Source organism: Orcinus orca, chromosome 2 (genome assembly GCF_937001465.1).
Source record: "Orcinus orca chromosome 2, mOrcOrc1.1, whole genome shotgun sequence".
NCBI lineage: Eukaryota > Metazoa > Chordata > Mammalia > Artiodactyla > Delphinidae > Orcinus > Orcinus orca.
In genome coordinates, this window is record NC_064560.1 from 157,405,034 (window position 1) to 157,418,472 (window position 13,439).

Below are 13,439 nucleotides of genomic sequence, written 5' to 3' on the forward strand. Positions count from 1 at the left end.
CGCGCGAGCTTCAGTAGCTGTGGCACTCAGGCTCAGTGGTTGTGGCTTGCGGGCTCTAGAGCGCAGGCTTAGTAGTTGTGATACACGGGCTTAGTTGCTCCGGGGCATGTGGGATCTTCCTGAACCAGGGCTTGAACCCGTGTCCCCTGCATTGGCAGGCGGATTCTTAACCACTGTGCCACCAGGGAAGCCCTGGTTGGGATTTTATGAGTGAGATAAAGGGTCATGGAGAGTGGCTCTGTCTTCTGATGTGGCCCCAGGAAACCAAACAGCCTTCACATCCAGCCACACTGAGGCTCTTGCTTAGCTGGTCCTCTGTGATGGCAAGGGGAGTCCAGAGCAGAGGCTTGCTTTGCTGTAGCACTATGTTAACAAGTCCCTGCTTTTCTGAGATTTATAGCACTGGGCTGTTCATCACCTTCAGAGATAGTCTTGGAGCCTGCTGTGTAGGAAATAGACATCCTGGCGAAGGCCAATAAGAACAGAGCCCAGGAGCTGTATGTCTAAGCAAGTGAGGAGGTATTTCTGCTGTCTCTGGGCTGCTGTAGATCTACTCAGCCAGGGCATTTGTTTGGTGCTCAAAATTGCATGATGTCCAATTAGTATGACAGATTTTACTCCTCAATTTTGTGCTCATTGGTCCATTGTTTATTCATTTATTCATTCACTCATGGAGCATTTATGGAGCACCCAGTCTGTACCAAATACTGTGATGGAGACAATCAGGAATATTCCCTGCTGTCAAAGAGGCACAAGCTAGAGAGAGAGGTGGAAGATAAGGTCCTCAGTTAATTCAGTCGTGAGAGTTACGAGAGGTTTGCAGAGGTGCAGTGGGAGCAGAGAGCAGCACATGAGTACAGCCTTCTGGGGAGGGGCTGGTGAGGAAGGGAGGGAAGGCTTTTAGAGGAGATGTCACCGCAGTGTCATCCTGAAAGATCAGAAGGAACTGGCCAGGCAGATGTGGGGCAGGGTAGCGAGAAAGTGGGGGAGGGCGGACAGTCCGTAACGACGGAACCACAGGGACAAAGGTGGAAACCTCCTAGGTGCCCACTCAAGGACAGCCAGGGACTAGTTATAGGAAGCGGCATGCTGGAGTTCTGTCTGGCAGTCAGGAGGTCCAGGTTCAAGGCCTGCTCCACCATTCACTGTCAACTGTGAGCCAGTTAACCTTTCCAGACCTCTATTTTTTCTTTAAAAAAAAAAGTGGACTGTAAACTTTATAGATTATCTCTCATATCCTGGTCATATCCGGTTCATCTCTAATACCCTGTATAATTCTGTGAAAAACAAGTAGTATTTAGTTGGGAGAAATCTGAGACTTAACTAATATTTTATATTCTCATCAGTGATCTGTTCCATGGTCAGTTGTTAGGCCACCACTGAAGCTAATTCATGGATTTATTGTCCCTTTGGGCCTGTAAGCATTACTCTGTTCAGTGAACACAAGTCTGTAGCAGTCTATAGGTATCTCCTTCACATATGTCTCCAGATGTGTGACACCATTTGCAAGACAAATGAGGCCAAGTACTCCATGGGTCAACACAAATCAGCCCCTAGTACAGGTTTTTCAAGAACAGTCTTGTTAGCTATAAAAGATATTTTTGTTATTATTAAATTATCCTGCTCAATAGCTTATACAGGACATTAAGTTCAGGTATAGTGGGAGAGCAAGAATGATCTTTGTTATCTTTAGGAATACATCTGATACATTGAAGATTTCCCCCCAAGACAGAATACGTTCCACTAACACTAATGTCACAGTGATACACGCCTAGAGGGGGAAATGTAATTCCACATGATGAGAAATGACTCTTAGCTTCTTAAGATACAGCACATGTGGCCTAATGGGCCATCCAGAATGAGTTGATGTTCTAGAAAAGGGTAGCGTAGTTGTTCTGATGTCTGCAGACTGAAGCAGGGAGGTCATGAGCTGCCTCTTATTCTCTTGAGCCATTGGGAAATGAAGTGCTAGCATCTGTCTTGCACTCCAGAACCTTATCAGGATTTTGAAAACTTGGGGAAGAAAAGAACCTGAGCAGTTCCTGAGCACCTACTTTGTTCCGGGCAGCCTGCCACGCAGTTTACAGATGTCCCTCATCAGAGGGAGGCTTGGGAAGAGGAGCAACGGATAGGGAAAAAAAAAAGCCAAAAACTATGAGGAAAGGTAGAGAAGCTTTGAATATTTTACCAAGAAAATAAACGGGTAGGAGGCTGACTTAATAGCTTTGATGTCTATGAAAGTGCAAGGTGACTCTCCTATTTTATGGAGTGAAGAGAACTAAGGGGAAAATAGCTTTAAAAGGCAGCTTGAGGCCTGAGGGTTATTAAATATCAAAATGACATATCACATACGGATTGGGGACTTTTTCATGGGGATGTTGTTTTGAAACAGATTAGGTAGGCATTTGTCTGCTCTGGAGTAGGGGTTGGGGAAATAGATAATATAATTGGGTCCCTTTCAACTGGATGATGTAATGAGTATAGTTCTAATTCAGAAAGCCCTTGTCCCTGGAGAAAGCATCATTGCTTGTCCTGTGCTCTCATGGAGGCTACTGGTTAACTCAAGAGCCTGTGGATCTGACTCCAATTTGATAATCCCCAGGAAGGCTGTGAAATTCCCAAATATGCAAGGATAATATTCTGTTTTGTAGATTTGCATCTACTTTTTGGTTTATTTGTTAAATTTTGATGTTTTTCCTCTGGAAAAATCAATATTAAAGATTCTAACCCCATCCAATTAATACTATCTCTGATATTGAAAAACAAAACTCTGAATTCCTGTGGGCAAAGTTTTAACTATGAAAATTGTAATTTTAGGACACTGTGAAGATTTTCAATATCTCACTTTAAGGATGTCTCTTAAATTCTATTATGCCCAGTCTGTTTGATGCTGGATTTGTTTGATGTGTTTTATTGTCGCTATTGTTATTACTGTTGTTTATAATATAGAGAGAAATTTATGTAAAACTGAGGGACAAAATTTAAATTTCTTCAAGTTCTTTTTCCGTGCAGTTTTCTAAAGAAAGCTATCTTTTTCTCCTATAGCTAAATTTAGAGTTTCATCCTTTCTGCCTGTTGAGTAAATAGCTTTCCATGCATTAGAACTAAATCCCTTTCTCAGAACATCTTTCTGGAGGAACAGCATTTTGTCCTGACACAGTGTGTCTTAGGTTCCCTCTGCAACATCCAAAAAACCCCAGAAGCAGTTTTAGATGAAGCACATGTGCCTCCTGCTACTGTAATAATTATAGTAACATCCTTGCATTTTCTGCATGGCCTAGCAACAATTAGATTTTTACTGTAGGCTGGTTGGATTTTTTTTTTCTTGTGCTAATTTCTCTGTGTTTTCTGTGGGTTTTTTTGAAAAAAGTCAAGGGATAACAATGGAATACCAACATTTTTGCTGTCTTCCAGCTTTATAAGGAGATTGTCTATTTACGAAAGGAACATCCAGTGAACTGGCATAAGAACTATGCCATCGCCTGTGAACGGATGCTGCGCCTTCGGGAAAGAGGTGCAGACCCTGAAGTCTTGTTATCTGAAACCATCAGACACTTCCGTCTCTACACTCAGAAGGCCCAGAATGATCCACAGCGGGCCGATATTTCAGTTGCTCTAAAACACCTAAGAAAAGAACTGCAAAGTCTGAGAAATATGAAAAATGGCTGAGACAGCAAACTGTGAAAAACCTGCTTGGCGTTTGGCTTCCAAAATCTAAAAGTTTTTCATCCAAGAAAAGAAACAGCATAAAAAAATGGGGGCCTAAGTCATCTCCCAGATATAAGTACATGGTGCAGCCGTACTGTTTGCAGGGGGGGGGGGGGGGCGGTTAGAGACCGAGATGTGCTATTTATGCAAATTCTATTTAGCCCGTGTTACTGAATTAGCATTTCAGCGAGAATATTTTGAAAAATCTTCCTACTTCCACAGTCTTTCACCAAATGAGTTGCTTGATTAGATTCTAGAAGAGAATGAACTGTTTTCATATACTTAACATATTGACCATGAATCTTAAGGGCCCTGCTTATTGGGATTGGGATTGAAGTTAAATTCTTCAAACATTAATACCATACCAAAAACATTCTTTGTTTTCGAGAAGTGAAATCATTTTTTTTAAGAATGAATCTTGTTATGCTTCAAGTTAGAATACTGTTGGGTTTTTTTTTTTGTTTTTTTGAGTAGCTGTGGTTGTTACATAATCTCACACTTCAAACTAAATACCAACCAAATGGTATTTTGAAAAGGTTGGGGTTTTATTGTCTTAGATCATTCTCTGAAATCACTAAAAAATTAAGCTAATTGTTGTTTGCTTTTTTTTCAGTTGCTTAAACTGATTGGCAAGTAAAAAGGATTTTGTCTTTCGTTAATTAATTTTATATTCATGTTTTACTTCCATTTGGGCTCATAAATCTGGGCCCAATAATTAGTCCTGCTGCCAAAATGCCAAAAAAAAAAAAAAAAAAGGGCAGGGGCTCGGGGGGTGTGGGGAAGTGGTTCAGTAAATTCATTTCTGTTACAAGCATCTTTTATACATATTACTAAAGAGAACATAGTAAGAAATGCAAATAATAGTTCTTTATTTTATTATGACAGTTAATTAATAGCAACCTGTTTTAATGAATAAAGTCACTCAGAGTCCTTCAGCACTTCCTAAGTAGAGGCCTGAATCTGTAGGGATTCTTTTCCCCCCAATTGTATAGCTCCTAGACTCCAAGAACTATATAGGCCCCTGTATAGAAATGCTCACTAATGAAGAGGGAGGGCTAGAAGCTTGTCTGCATTCAAAGATCACTGGTGAGTCATTCAGCAAGAAAAGGCCCCTTACCAGGAATAGTCACAGTTCCGTGGCATTGTACTAGCAAAAGGGTCTGATCAAAGGTCTCCTGTGGAGCTTGCATGGTTCCCTTTCATACTACGACCATAATTAAAACCACTAATTCTCTTTTAAAATGCTGCAGGATGCCATGTAGGCATCTGTCTGGAGTGTCCTTTGTGATGTCATAAGCTGTTAAGGACCAGTGCCGAGGGCTTTTGAGTGAAATGCCAGTCATGAAGGTGCTTCAAGACAAGGGTGCCTCTAAAAGCTTGACAGGGCCTTGACTGCACAATTCGAGCTGAATTTGCCCCTTGTCAGCTGCCAGTAAATAAATCTCAAAGGGGGAAAAGCTGAAGTTTCATTACCTGATCCATGGGGCTTTGTTGGTTTTGGCATCACACAGGGGAAGCTCTTGCCCCTCCATTCTCTGGATTTGAAGATGTCCATTGGAGCCTGCAGTGCCTGGACGGGGTTCAGAGCGGAACCTTTTGAAGAGTGTCAATAGTTGTAACAGTTCAGCTGTTAGGAAGACAAATAAATGGAGGAGCTCATTAATCCGCTTTTGGCTCTCGGTGCCTTTTGCCCTTTTATCACAGCCTTATTAGGCTCCTACTCATCTTGAACCAGAAAAAAATGAATTGAAGTTGTTGAGTACTAATTGGCAAAGACTTTTAATCATGGGCCAAGAACTTTCACTGACTTGAAAGTAACTTCTCCACAGGGAAGAACCAAAAACCTGGTTTACCTTGAAACAAAAACCTGTTGGAGTGCAGTGTGGTGTAAAAATTTAAGGAAGCATTGATAAATTGTCTAAGTTGATCCATTTGAAAGAATTATATAAGATGATGATTTCCACTTTTCTTTAAAAAGAGTACAATAAAGTTCATATATGCATTCCCTGGAAATGCATTGTCTTTATTATTTCAGAAAAGAGATTGCATGCGTATGTGAGATGATCATATTGGTTTTGAACACCTACATATTGTATATGGAATAATATGTAAATATTATTACAGCATCTATATACACATCTGGTGTTGGAGTAATATTTCCTATTTATGGCCTTAAGAATGGAAAATGAGGGCCTCTTTTTGAAAATATCTGCATTTTAAATGTGTCTATAATGTGGTACTACATATATGCCTGAATATGCTTTGCATATTGACTGTTGTCTGATGGTACATAGATTATTCTGTATTTGTGCATCAGTGGCTTTGGACCACTCTCTGTTTGAGAAAGCAATGATATGATGGCCCACAGTAGACAGGATCATAATCATTTAAATTTCCAAAAACCAGCAGTGAATGAAAAAAGAGCAAACTGAGCTGAGATTTTTGGGATGTTGGGCTTCATTCCCAGATCAACTACTTTTTGAAGAATTCTTTCCTTTCTACTGTGTGAGGTTAAACAAGTTGCTTTCTTTTCCTTTCTCTTACTTCTCCTTGGCTAGTACACAAACACCATAAAATCTGACAGAAGGGGTATCCTTTAGTCTAACCCCCGACATGGAAGAGGACGTGAAGGAGGTGACTTCTGCAGCTTTTGGCTGGCATTCTCCTAGCAGTGTCCCTGGAGTGCCAAGGGTTGGCAGGATGACAGGAACCCTGCAAGGCCAAGTTCTGCCTGGACTTTGGCCTGAGGAGCAAGTGGGAGCCAGCAAAACTGTCTGCCTCTCCACATGCTGTGGTGCCCTCCTGCCCGGCACCGAGGCTGGCACACACCAGTGAGTGAGTGGAGAGGGAGACTGTGGCTTCCACGTTCCCTAACAAACCTCCCCAGCCCTGTTCCCGCTGATGGAGGTATGTATGCTTGCTTCTTGCTGTTGACTTTCCTCTTCTCTTTGTTTTTTCAAAGGATCCTTTTTTTTTTAATGCTTTTGTTCTATGACTCAAAATATAGCCAAAATAGAAGTGAGTCAATGACTAGTGTCCTATTTTGAAGTCTTCTAATAGAAATTGTGAAATGTTATTTCTGCCTATATTCGTAGTCCTTTCTAATGACAGAACCATGATGTTTAGCCTTTTTATTATACTTAAATAAAGCCATTTTGAGTGTTAGGATTATTGTATGATACCCTGCTGATTTCTTTAAGTCATCAGATTAGGATATGAAGAGTAGTTTTTTAATTTATATTTTGAAAGTTAAACAGTGTGAGTCCTTTTTCATAGTTCCTACCAATATCCCTCAGAATTTAGAAATGTTAATACTTTTAATATTCAGGACAAAAAGTTAACACCAAAGATTTTTTTAAAAAGTGGATCCTATTACAGCAAATCCTTTTACTCTGTTTTAATTCTGGTATATTTTATAAAAGCACCAATGTAGAGTATTACTTACAATTCTGTTCTTCTAACTGGCTCCAAGCCCTATGGTTCGGTAAAGAAAAACCTCAAACTCAGTAAGAGATTCACACTGCTTTGTTCACCCTCATATTTTGCTGTGAATGCAAACCCATTCTAAGGCTTATACTCACAAACAAATAAGTAATGTTTCCAGGGATTCTGGAAACATCTAAAGGCCAAGATCTTGGCACAGCATTACAGAGCAAACGGAGCTAAAGCTTTAGCGCGATCATATTCAATGAAGACGTCATTGTCAGTACCCTCTAAAGGTCTGTTTGACTTGGATCAGCGTGGACGGTACAAAACAAGCCTCAGGAATAGCACGATGTGCTTACCTGGATATCGGAAGGTAAACGAGTAGGAATATATCTTGAGGAAGGGATTTTTCTGAAAAAAAAATCTGATTGCTCTTCAACAATGTAACATATTTGTATATCCTGGAAAGATTAGCTTATGTCATATCGCAAAAAGAAAAAGATGGGAGAGACAGGTAGAGGTTACAAAACTGTAAACACAGAGCCTGAAATTATTGCCCTGTAAATAGAGTTATCTGGATCTTTTCCACCGATCCCAGGTGTTATTGGTGAGGGTTAATTTTCAATAGCACAGATATTGTGATGATTTTTAAAAGTTGATAAGGTTGAGAAAGTTTCAAGATACAGATCGAATACAAAGACAAATAATTGGACCATGTTCCCATCCACGTGATCCAACTTCACAGAGCACCTAAGTAGTTGCAAGTCTTTTTGTACATAATTGCCATTAGATGAGGTTAATGTTAAATATATGTCTAATAAAAGATAAATAGAAATAAGCCCAATCGAAGTTTTAACCCATTCAGAACGTTAATTGTTCAGAATCTGTTATAAATCTGTACAAGTAGTATGGGGGGGGTAACATAGGTGAATTATAATTTTTATATTGGTAAATTCATTATATATTATAAACTAATAAATGAAGATTACATCCTGTTTTTTAAAATATGCAAACAAACCATAACCATCTTCTATTTTAGAAATGTTATCTGGGGACTTCCCTGGTAGTCCACTGGTTAAGAATCCGCCTTCCAATGCAGGGGATGCAGGTTTGATCCCTGGTCAGGGAACTAAGATCCCACATGCCACAGGGCAACTAAGCCCTTAAGCCTTAACTACTGAGCACATGAGTCACAGCTAGAGAGAAGCCCATGTGACACAACTAGAGAAAAGGCCGCGCACCACAACTAGAGAGAAACCCGTGCCACAATGAAGAGCCCATGCGCCGCAACGAAGATCCCGCGTACTTAGCTGCGTTGCAGCTAAGACCCAATGCAGCCAAAAATAAAAAGTAAATAAATATTTTAAAAAAAGAAATGTTGTCTGAGGAGTTATTTTATAATATAACCTTTTAAAGAAAATCTTTGGAGATTTCTCTCATATAAATAAGATATTCCCTAATGGTTGAACCATTGGAAATACCCTTAATACCTGTGGTTGTCACTTATATGCAAAAGTATGTGTGATTAAAGCCACAAGGGAACAATGCTTGTGAAGTCAGACCCAATTTTCTCTTCCTTGGATTATAGTGTGATGGAACCTAAATGAATCACTTATTACCGCACATCCTCGAGTACCATCTGAGACACAAGAAATCCCTGTAATATCTGGCATGCCAAGACTTTTACTCAAAAACTGCCACAGAGGATTTGAGGACAGGGTAAAAGATGCAAGGACTAGAATCTTGTTACAGTGTCTCCCCAAAAAATGGGTTTTGAAAGTGGAAGGAAAACATTATATAATTGTTTTATTTATTTAAAAAAATTTTTTTTGCCTGCACCATGCGGTTTGCGGGACTTTAGCTCCCTGACCAGGGATCAAACCTGGGTCCCCTGCAGTGGAAGCACGGATATCCTAACCACTGGACCACCAGGAAATTCCCTAAAATTGTTTTATTATTAACAGTGCTTTTAAAAGTTAATATTAAAAAAAATCAAGGGCTCTTTTAAAATACTCCAGCAAAAGCCACAGAAGCTTTAAAAGGGGTGGTTTATAAATAGAAGATGATTCATTTATCAAAACTCTAGGTTCCTTTGCTTGAAGACTTAAAAGCCAGTCTACCAGGTGAGAGGAAGTTTCAAAAATAGATTTGCTTATAGAAGAATGAAAAACCAAAGTTCAATTATGCAGAGTTTAAAATGGGTAAGTTCACTGATAGAGAGTACTTGTACTTAGTGGTTGTTTCTACTTAGTGTGTCATAATTTTTCACTAAAATTAGAGCATATTCCTTCAACATGTGGACTGGTATCCACACAGTTTTTATATTTTTCTTTCGGCGATCAGAGTGTTAACAACCTGTGCAGTAACCTGCATTCATCTGGAGGCAGCTCCCCAAAGTGCAGGACTGTGCCTACTTACAGTAATAGTGAGGCTGGGTCATAACGTCAATTTAGTGGAAATTGACCAGCTTTTTCATAATGAAATAGAATAAAAAATATAATGCATCAGAGGTAACAAGGGTGGCTATTGTTTCACGAAATTTTGTTTCATTTCACATATATGTGTGTGTGGTTTATGTACAGCACATATATCATACTATGATATATAGATACAGATACAACATTTACATATAAATCTATAAATGTATGTGAACAAGGTCATAATATAAAATGTACTTCTTACTGTGCATCACAGTAAAGAATAAATTTGAAAGCCGCTGGCCTAGGAGAATTTATCCAAGTTTATTGAATATTAATGCCAAAAAAGGTTGGCTAAGGGATCATCTAGTATAACTAACACAACTAATCTAGTTAGGGACTAGAAACAAGGTTCTTGGCTCAATCTGGTATACTTTCCCGTCTTCCATCACAGTTAAATGAAACCAGTTACATTCTACTATCAACTCTGTGTCACATTGACCCAAATTATGCAGTCATGTTAAAATTATGATAAACTCTTCTAGCTGTAAAAGGTGTGTGAAATCAAGAACTATGTCTTAGGAAATTGTTTAAAAGCCATACACTGAACTTCGTTCTTGCCCTCCTCCAAACCTCTGGAATATAATTTCTTTTTCTTTCTTCCTTTCTACACAGGGCCAGTTGTATCACTGGCTTTTGATAGAGAATTTTCCTACCCATTCTGGACTTAGGAATATATATCCAGATTAAAGGTTTTAATGTGATAAGAAAAAGTCACTTTGAAATCCAGGAACTTATTAGCATAAATTACATTCCAGCTGAATCAGCTACTGAAAGCTCCATTTGAAAAATGTCACTCTAGTTTATATTCTCCTTCCCCCTCCTATGCAGGGTTCAGAACATAATAGTATTTCTATGTTTTGCAGAAGGAAATATGTCCCAGCTCCACTGGAATGTTCATTGAGTTGGGAATTAGACTTTTCCTCCCAGAAACCAAAACCACCTAGAGCCAGTGTTCATGATTGTTCTGTTTGGTTCAGCCACTCTATTAAAAATTTCTGACAGTGTCCAGAAGGTCAGAGGCCTCTGTGAAGAACTAAATATCTGTTTTCCTAATTGTGAGCCTTACCAATTCAGTGTTTAGATGATAATGATTTCTTCCAAATTTGGTTCTGAAGTCATAACTATGATTTGAAAAAATGTATAACAACAATAATAACAATGATTGTTATAACAACTAATTCCATTTAATATCCATTGAATGGCTTCATTCCTGCATTTACTGTCAGAGCTGGAAGTAGTTTGGCTTTTCATCTTTGGGAGGAAATAAATTTAGTGTCATTCGTGCGACAAAGACTCCTTCTGATGTGACCACACAAGCCATGCTGCATGCGTTTATGTGACGATACTTTTCTCCTTTCACATGTCCCCTTGTGAACAATTAAATAGTTGAGCTACAGAGCCTAAACGTGTTGAGTACTACGAGCTAATCTGTACAAGATAAGTGTGGGAGCCCACGCAAGAATCAAACAAAACTAGAACCTTATTTTAAGTCAATGCCGTAAGATTTCTTAATAGTTGTGCTTATAATTGTCATGTGAAACATATGACCTGCTTGAAATTTTGTAAGATAGACCTTTTATGTTCCTTTTTTATTATAGTGCTGCTGGATTAAAGAAATACTTTAACAAACACCTTCATCTCATCTGAAAGCTCCCCCAGCAGTGTGCAGTCTCCTGCAGGAACTCACTGTCACCTCCCATGGAGGGAAGGACAACTCGAGATCTTGTTGCCTGCGTGAAGCAGTACACACACACACACACACACACACACACACACACACACAGGGATGTGTGCCTGGCGGGGTCATTGTGTCCCTGAAACAGCAGAATCCTAGTCCTTCCCAACTCTTCCATTCACATTTCCAGCTGCCAAGCTGTTCCAGAAAGCACAGGCCTTTTCTAGACTGCACTAGAACACTGTATAGTACAGTGGTTAGGGCTGGACAAGGGCTCTGCCACTTGGTAGCTGGATGACGTGGTGCACGTGTCTGTGTGCCTTAACCTCCTCATCTGGAGAAGGGAGTTATAGCAGACTTACCTCACGGTGTGTCTGTAAGGACGAAATGGGCTGACGCAGACAGCGTGCACGGAAGCGTACCCGGCGCATAGCCACTGTTCAGGGTGCTGACTGTTACTAATGCGCCAGAACACCAGTGCTCCACTCTCCACACCTGAGTACACTAGGTCTTCAAAGCCTCCTGCTGCTTTGCTTCTCTCTTGAACGTTTAACAAGTTCTCACTAAATATACATCTGAAAAACAATTCAATTTAAATTACAATGATAATTATAAATAATGTGTTATTTAAATTATACTGGCAATTATAAGAGCATAACCAAGAACTGAACACGTGAAGAAATGAAGGCAGTCCCATCAGTAAGGGAAACACGACTCAACCTGCGAGTACGTGTGTGCGTGTGTGCGCGCGCGTGCGCACACACACGCACACACACACGAGTAAAATCCATTCCACGCAACCCCACTACCATCACTGTCTTCCCTTCTTTACTGGCTTCCCCAAACCATGGTCCACGAGGTAGGAAGCTCCAACATTACTACTATTTGCCTCTTCCCAAAACGAGATTTTGCCATCTACACATTTGATCTGATTCCACTTTCCCCCAAAGAGTGTAGATTCCGTTGTAGATTCCCAGGACCTCTCAAAGAACAGCCTCCCCACAACACAGCTTCGCCAGGCACTTTGAGGACAGATATGGGTCAGAAAGCTTGGAGCCCTGAACTCACAGCCACCACTGGGCTTCCAAAACCATGCTGGGGGCGGGGCCACAGACTTGCAATAAAGAATGAGTGGAGTGCCCGTCAGTGTGTTTTGTAAATGAGTATCTCATCCACTCAATTTTTTAAAACTCATTTTTAGGGCTTCCCTGGTGGCGCAGTGGTTGAGAATCTGCCTGCTAATGCAGGGGACACAGGTTCGAGCCCTGGTCTGGGAGGATCCCACATGCCGCGGAGCAACTAGGCCCGTGAGCCACAACTACTGAGCCCGAGCGTCTGGAGCCTGTGCTCCGCAACAAAAGAGGCTGCGACAGTGAAAGGCCCGCGCACCGCGATGAGGAGTGGCCCCCGCTTGCCACAACTAGAGAAAGCCCTCGCACAGAAACGAAGATCCAACACAGCAAAAATAAATAAATAAATAAATAAACTCCTACCCCCAACATCAAAAAAAAAAAAAAAGTTTAAAAAACACCAGGAAATAAAAAAAAAAACAACTCATTTTTAAAAATTCATTTAATCAATAAACACTTTTTGAGCTCTACAGTGTTCCAGGCCCCGGGTACTAGGTTTTCAGAGGGGGAGGGGAACCAGACAGACTAGGGCCTGTTCCCTAGGGAACTTCCAATCTAGAGAAGGAGAAAACCAAAATGCAAGCATTTAAAATCTACCCGAGGGTCCTTTTGTACCACCACTACATTTAACCCCACTGAGGAAATCAAACCTGCCGTCTCATTGTTACAAATGCTGATTGAGAAATGTTTACCACCACTGCCTCAACACAAATTAACACGGTTCCCACCCACGGAGACGTCCTCATCTCACTCCTAGGTCATAGAGAGCCCTGCTGAATCCACAAACGGCTGCACTGGATCACAGAGCAGTTCCTTTCCCCACACTTCCATCGTGGTCCTCCTCTCCCCACACCTCTTCTCCCCCCAGCATCCATAATACTCTGCTTTCCTCGGCTACACCTTGTCCTTCTGCACCGGATTAAGAAAATACTAGTGCTATCTGCCTACAGAGAAGAAAACTTCTCACTTCTCCATTGCCACCATGGTAACGGAGAAGGGAAGAGACAGGTAAGAAAAGTG

The 13,439-nt window shown here is 40.6% G+C and overlaps 1 protein-coding gene across 6 annotated transcripts in view; it reads left to right on the top strand.

The window, feature by feature from the left end:
- The window catches only part of TMEM260 (transmembrane protein 260), a 67,161-nt gene extending 55,143 nt beyond the window's left edge, over window positions 1–12,018 (top strand). For 4 of the 6 annotated variants that reach the window (XM_004279318.3, XM_033404697.2, XM_033404703.2 and 1 more), the window contains one exon: window positions 3,415–5,721. In XM_004279318.3, coding sequence (XP_004279366.1) covers window positions 3,415–3,669 — 255 coding nt within the window. In that variant the 3' untranslated portion in view covers window positions 3,670–5,721. Of the gene's footprint in view, window positions 1–3,414; window positions 5,722–11,212 lie in introns of those variants that run through there. The other 2 variants (XM_033404700.2, XM_033404702.2) reach the window with 2 other exon arrangements.
- Window positions 12,019–13,439: the final 1,421 nt, after the last annotated feature.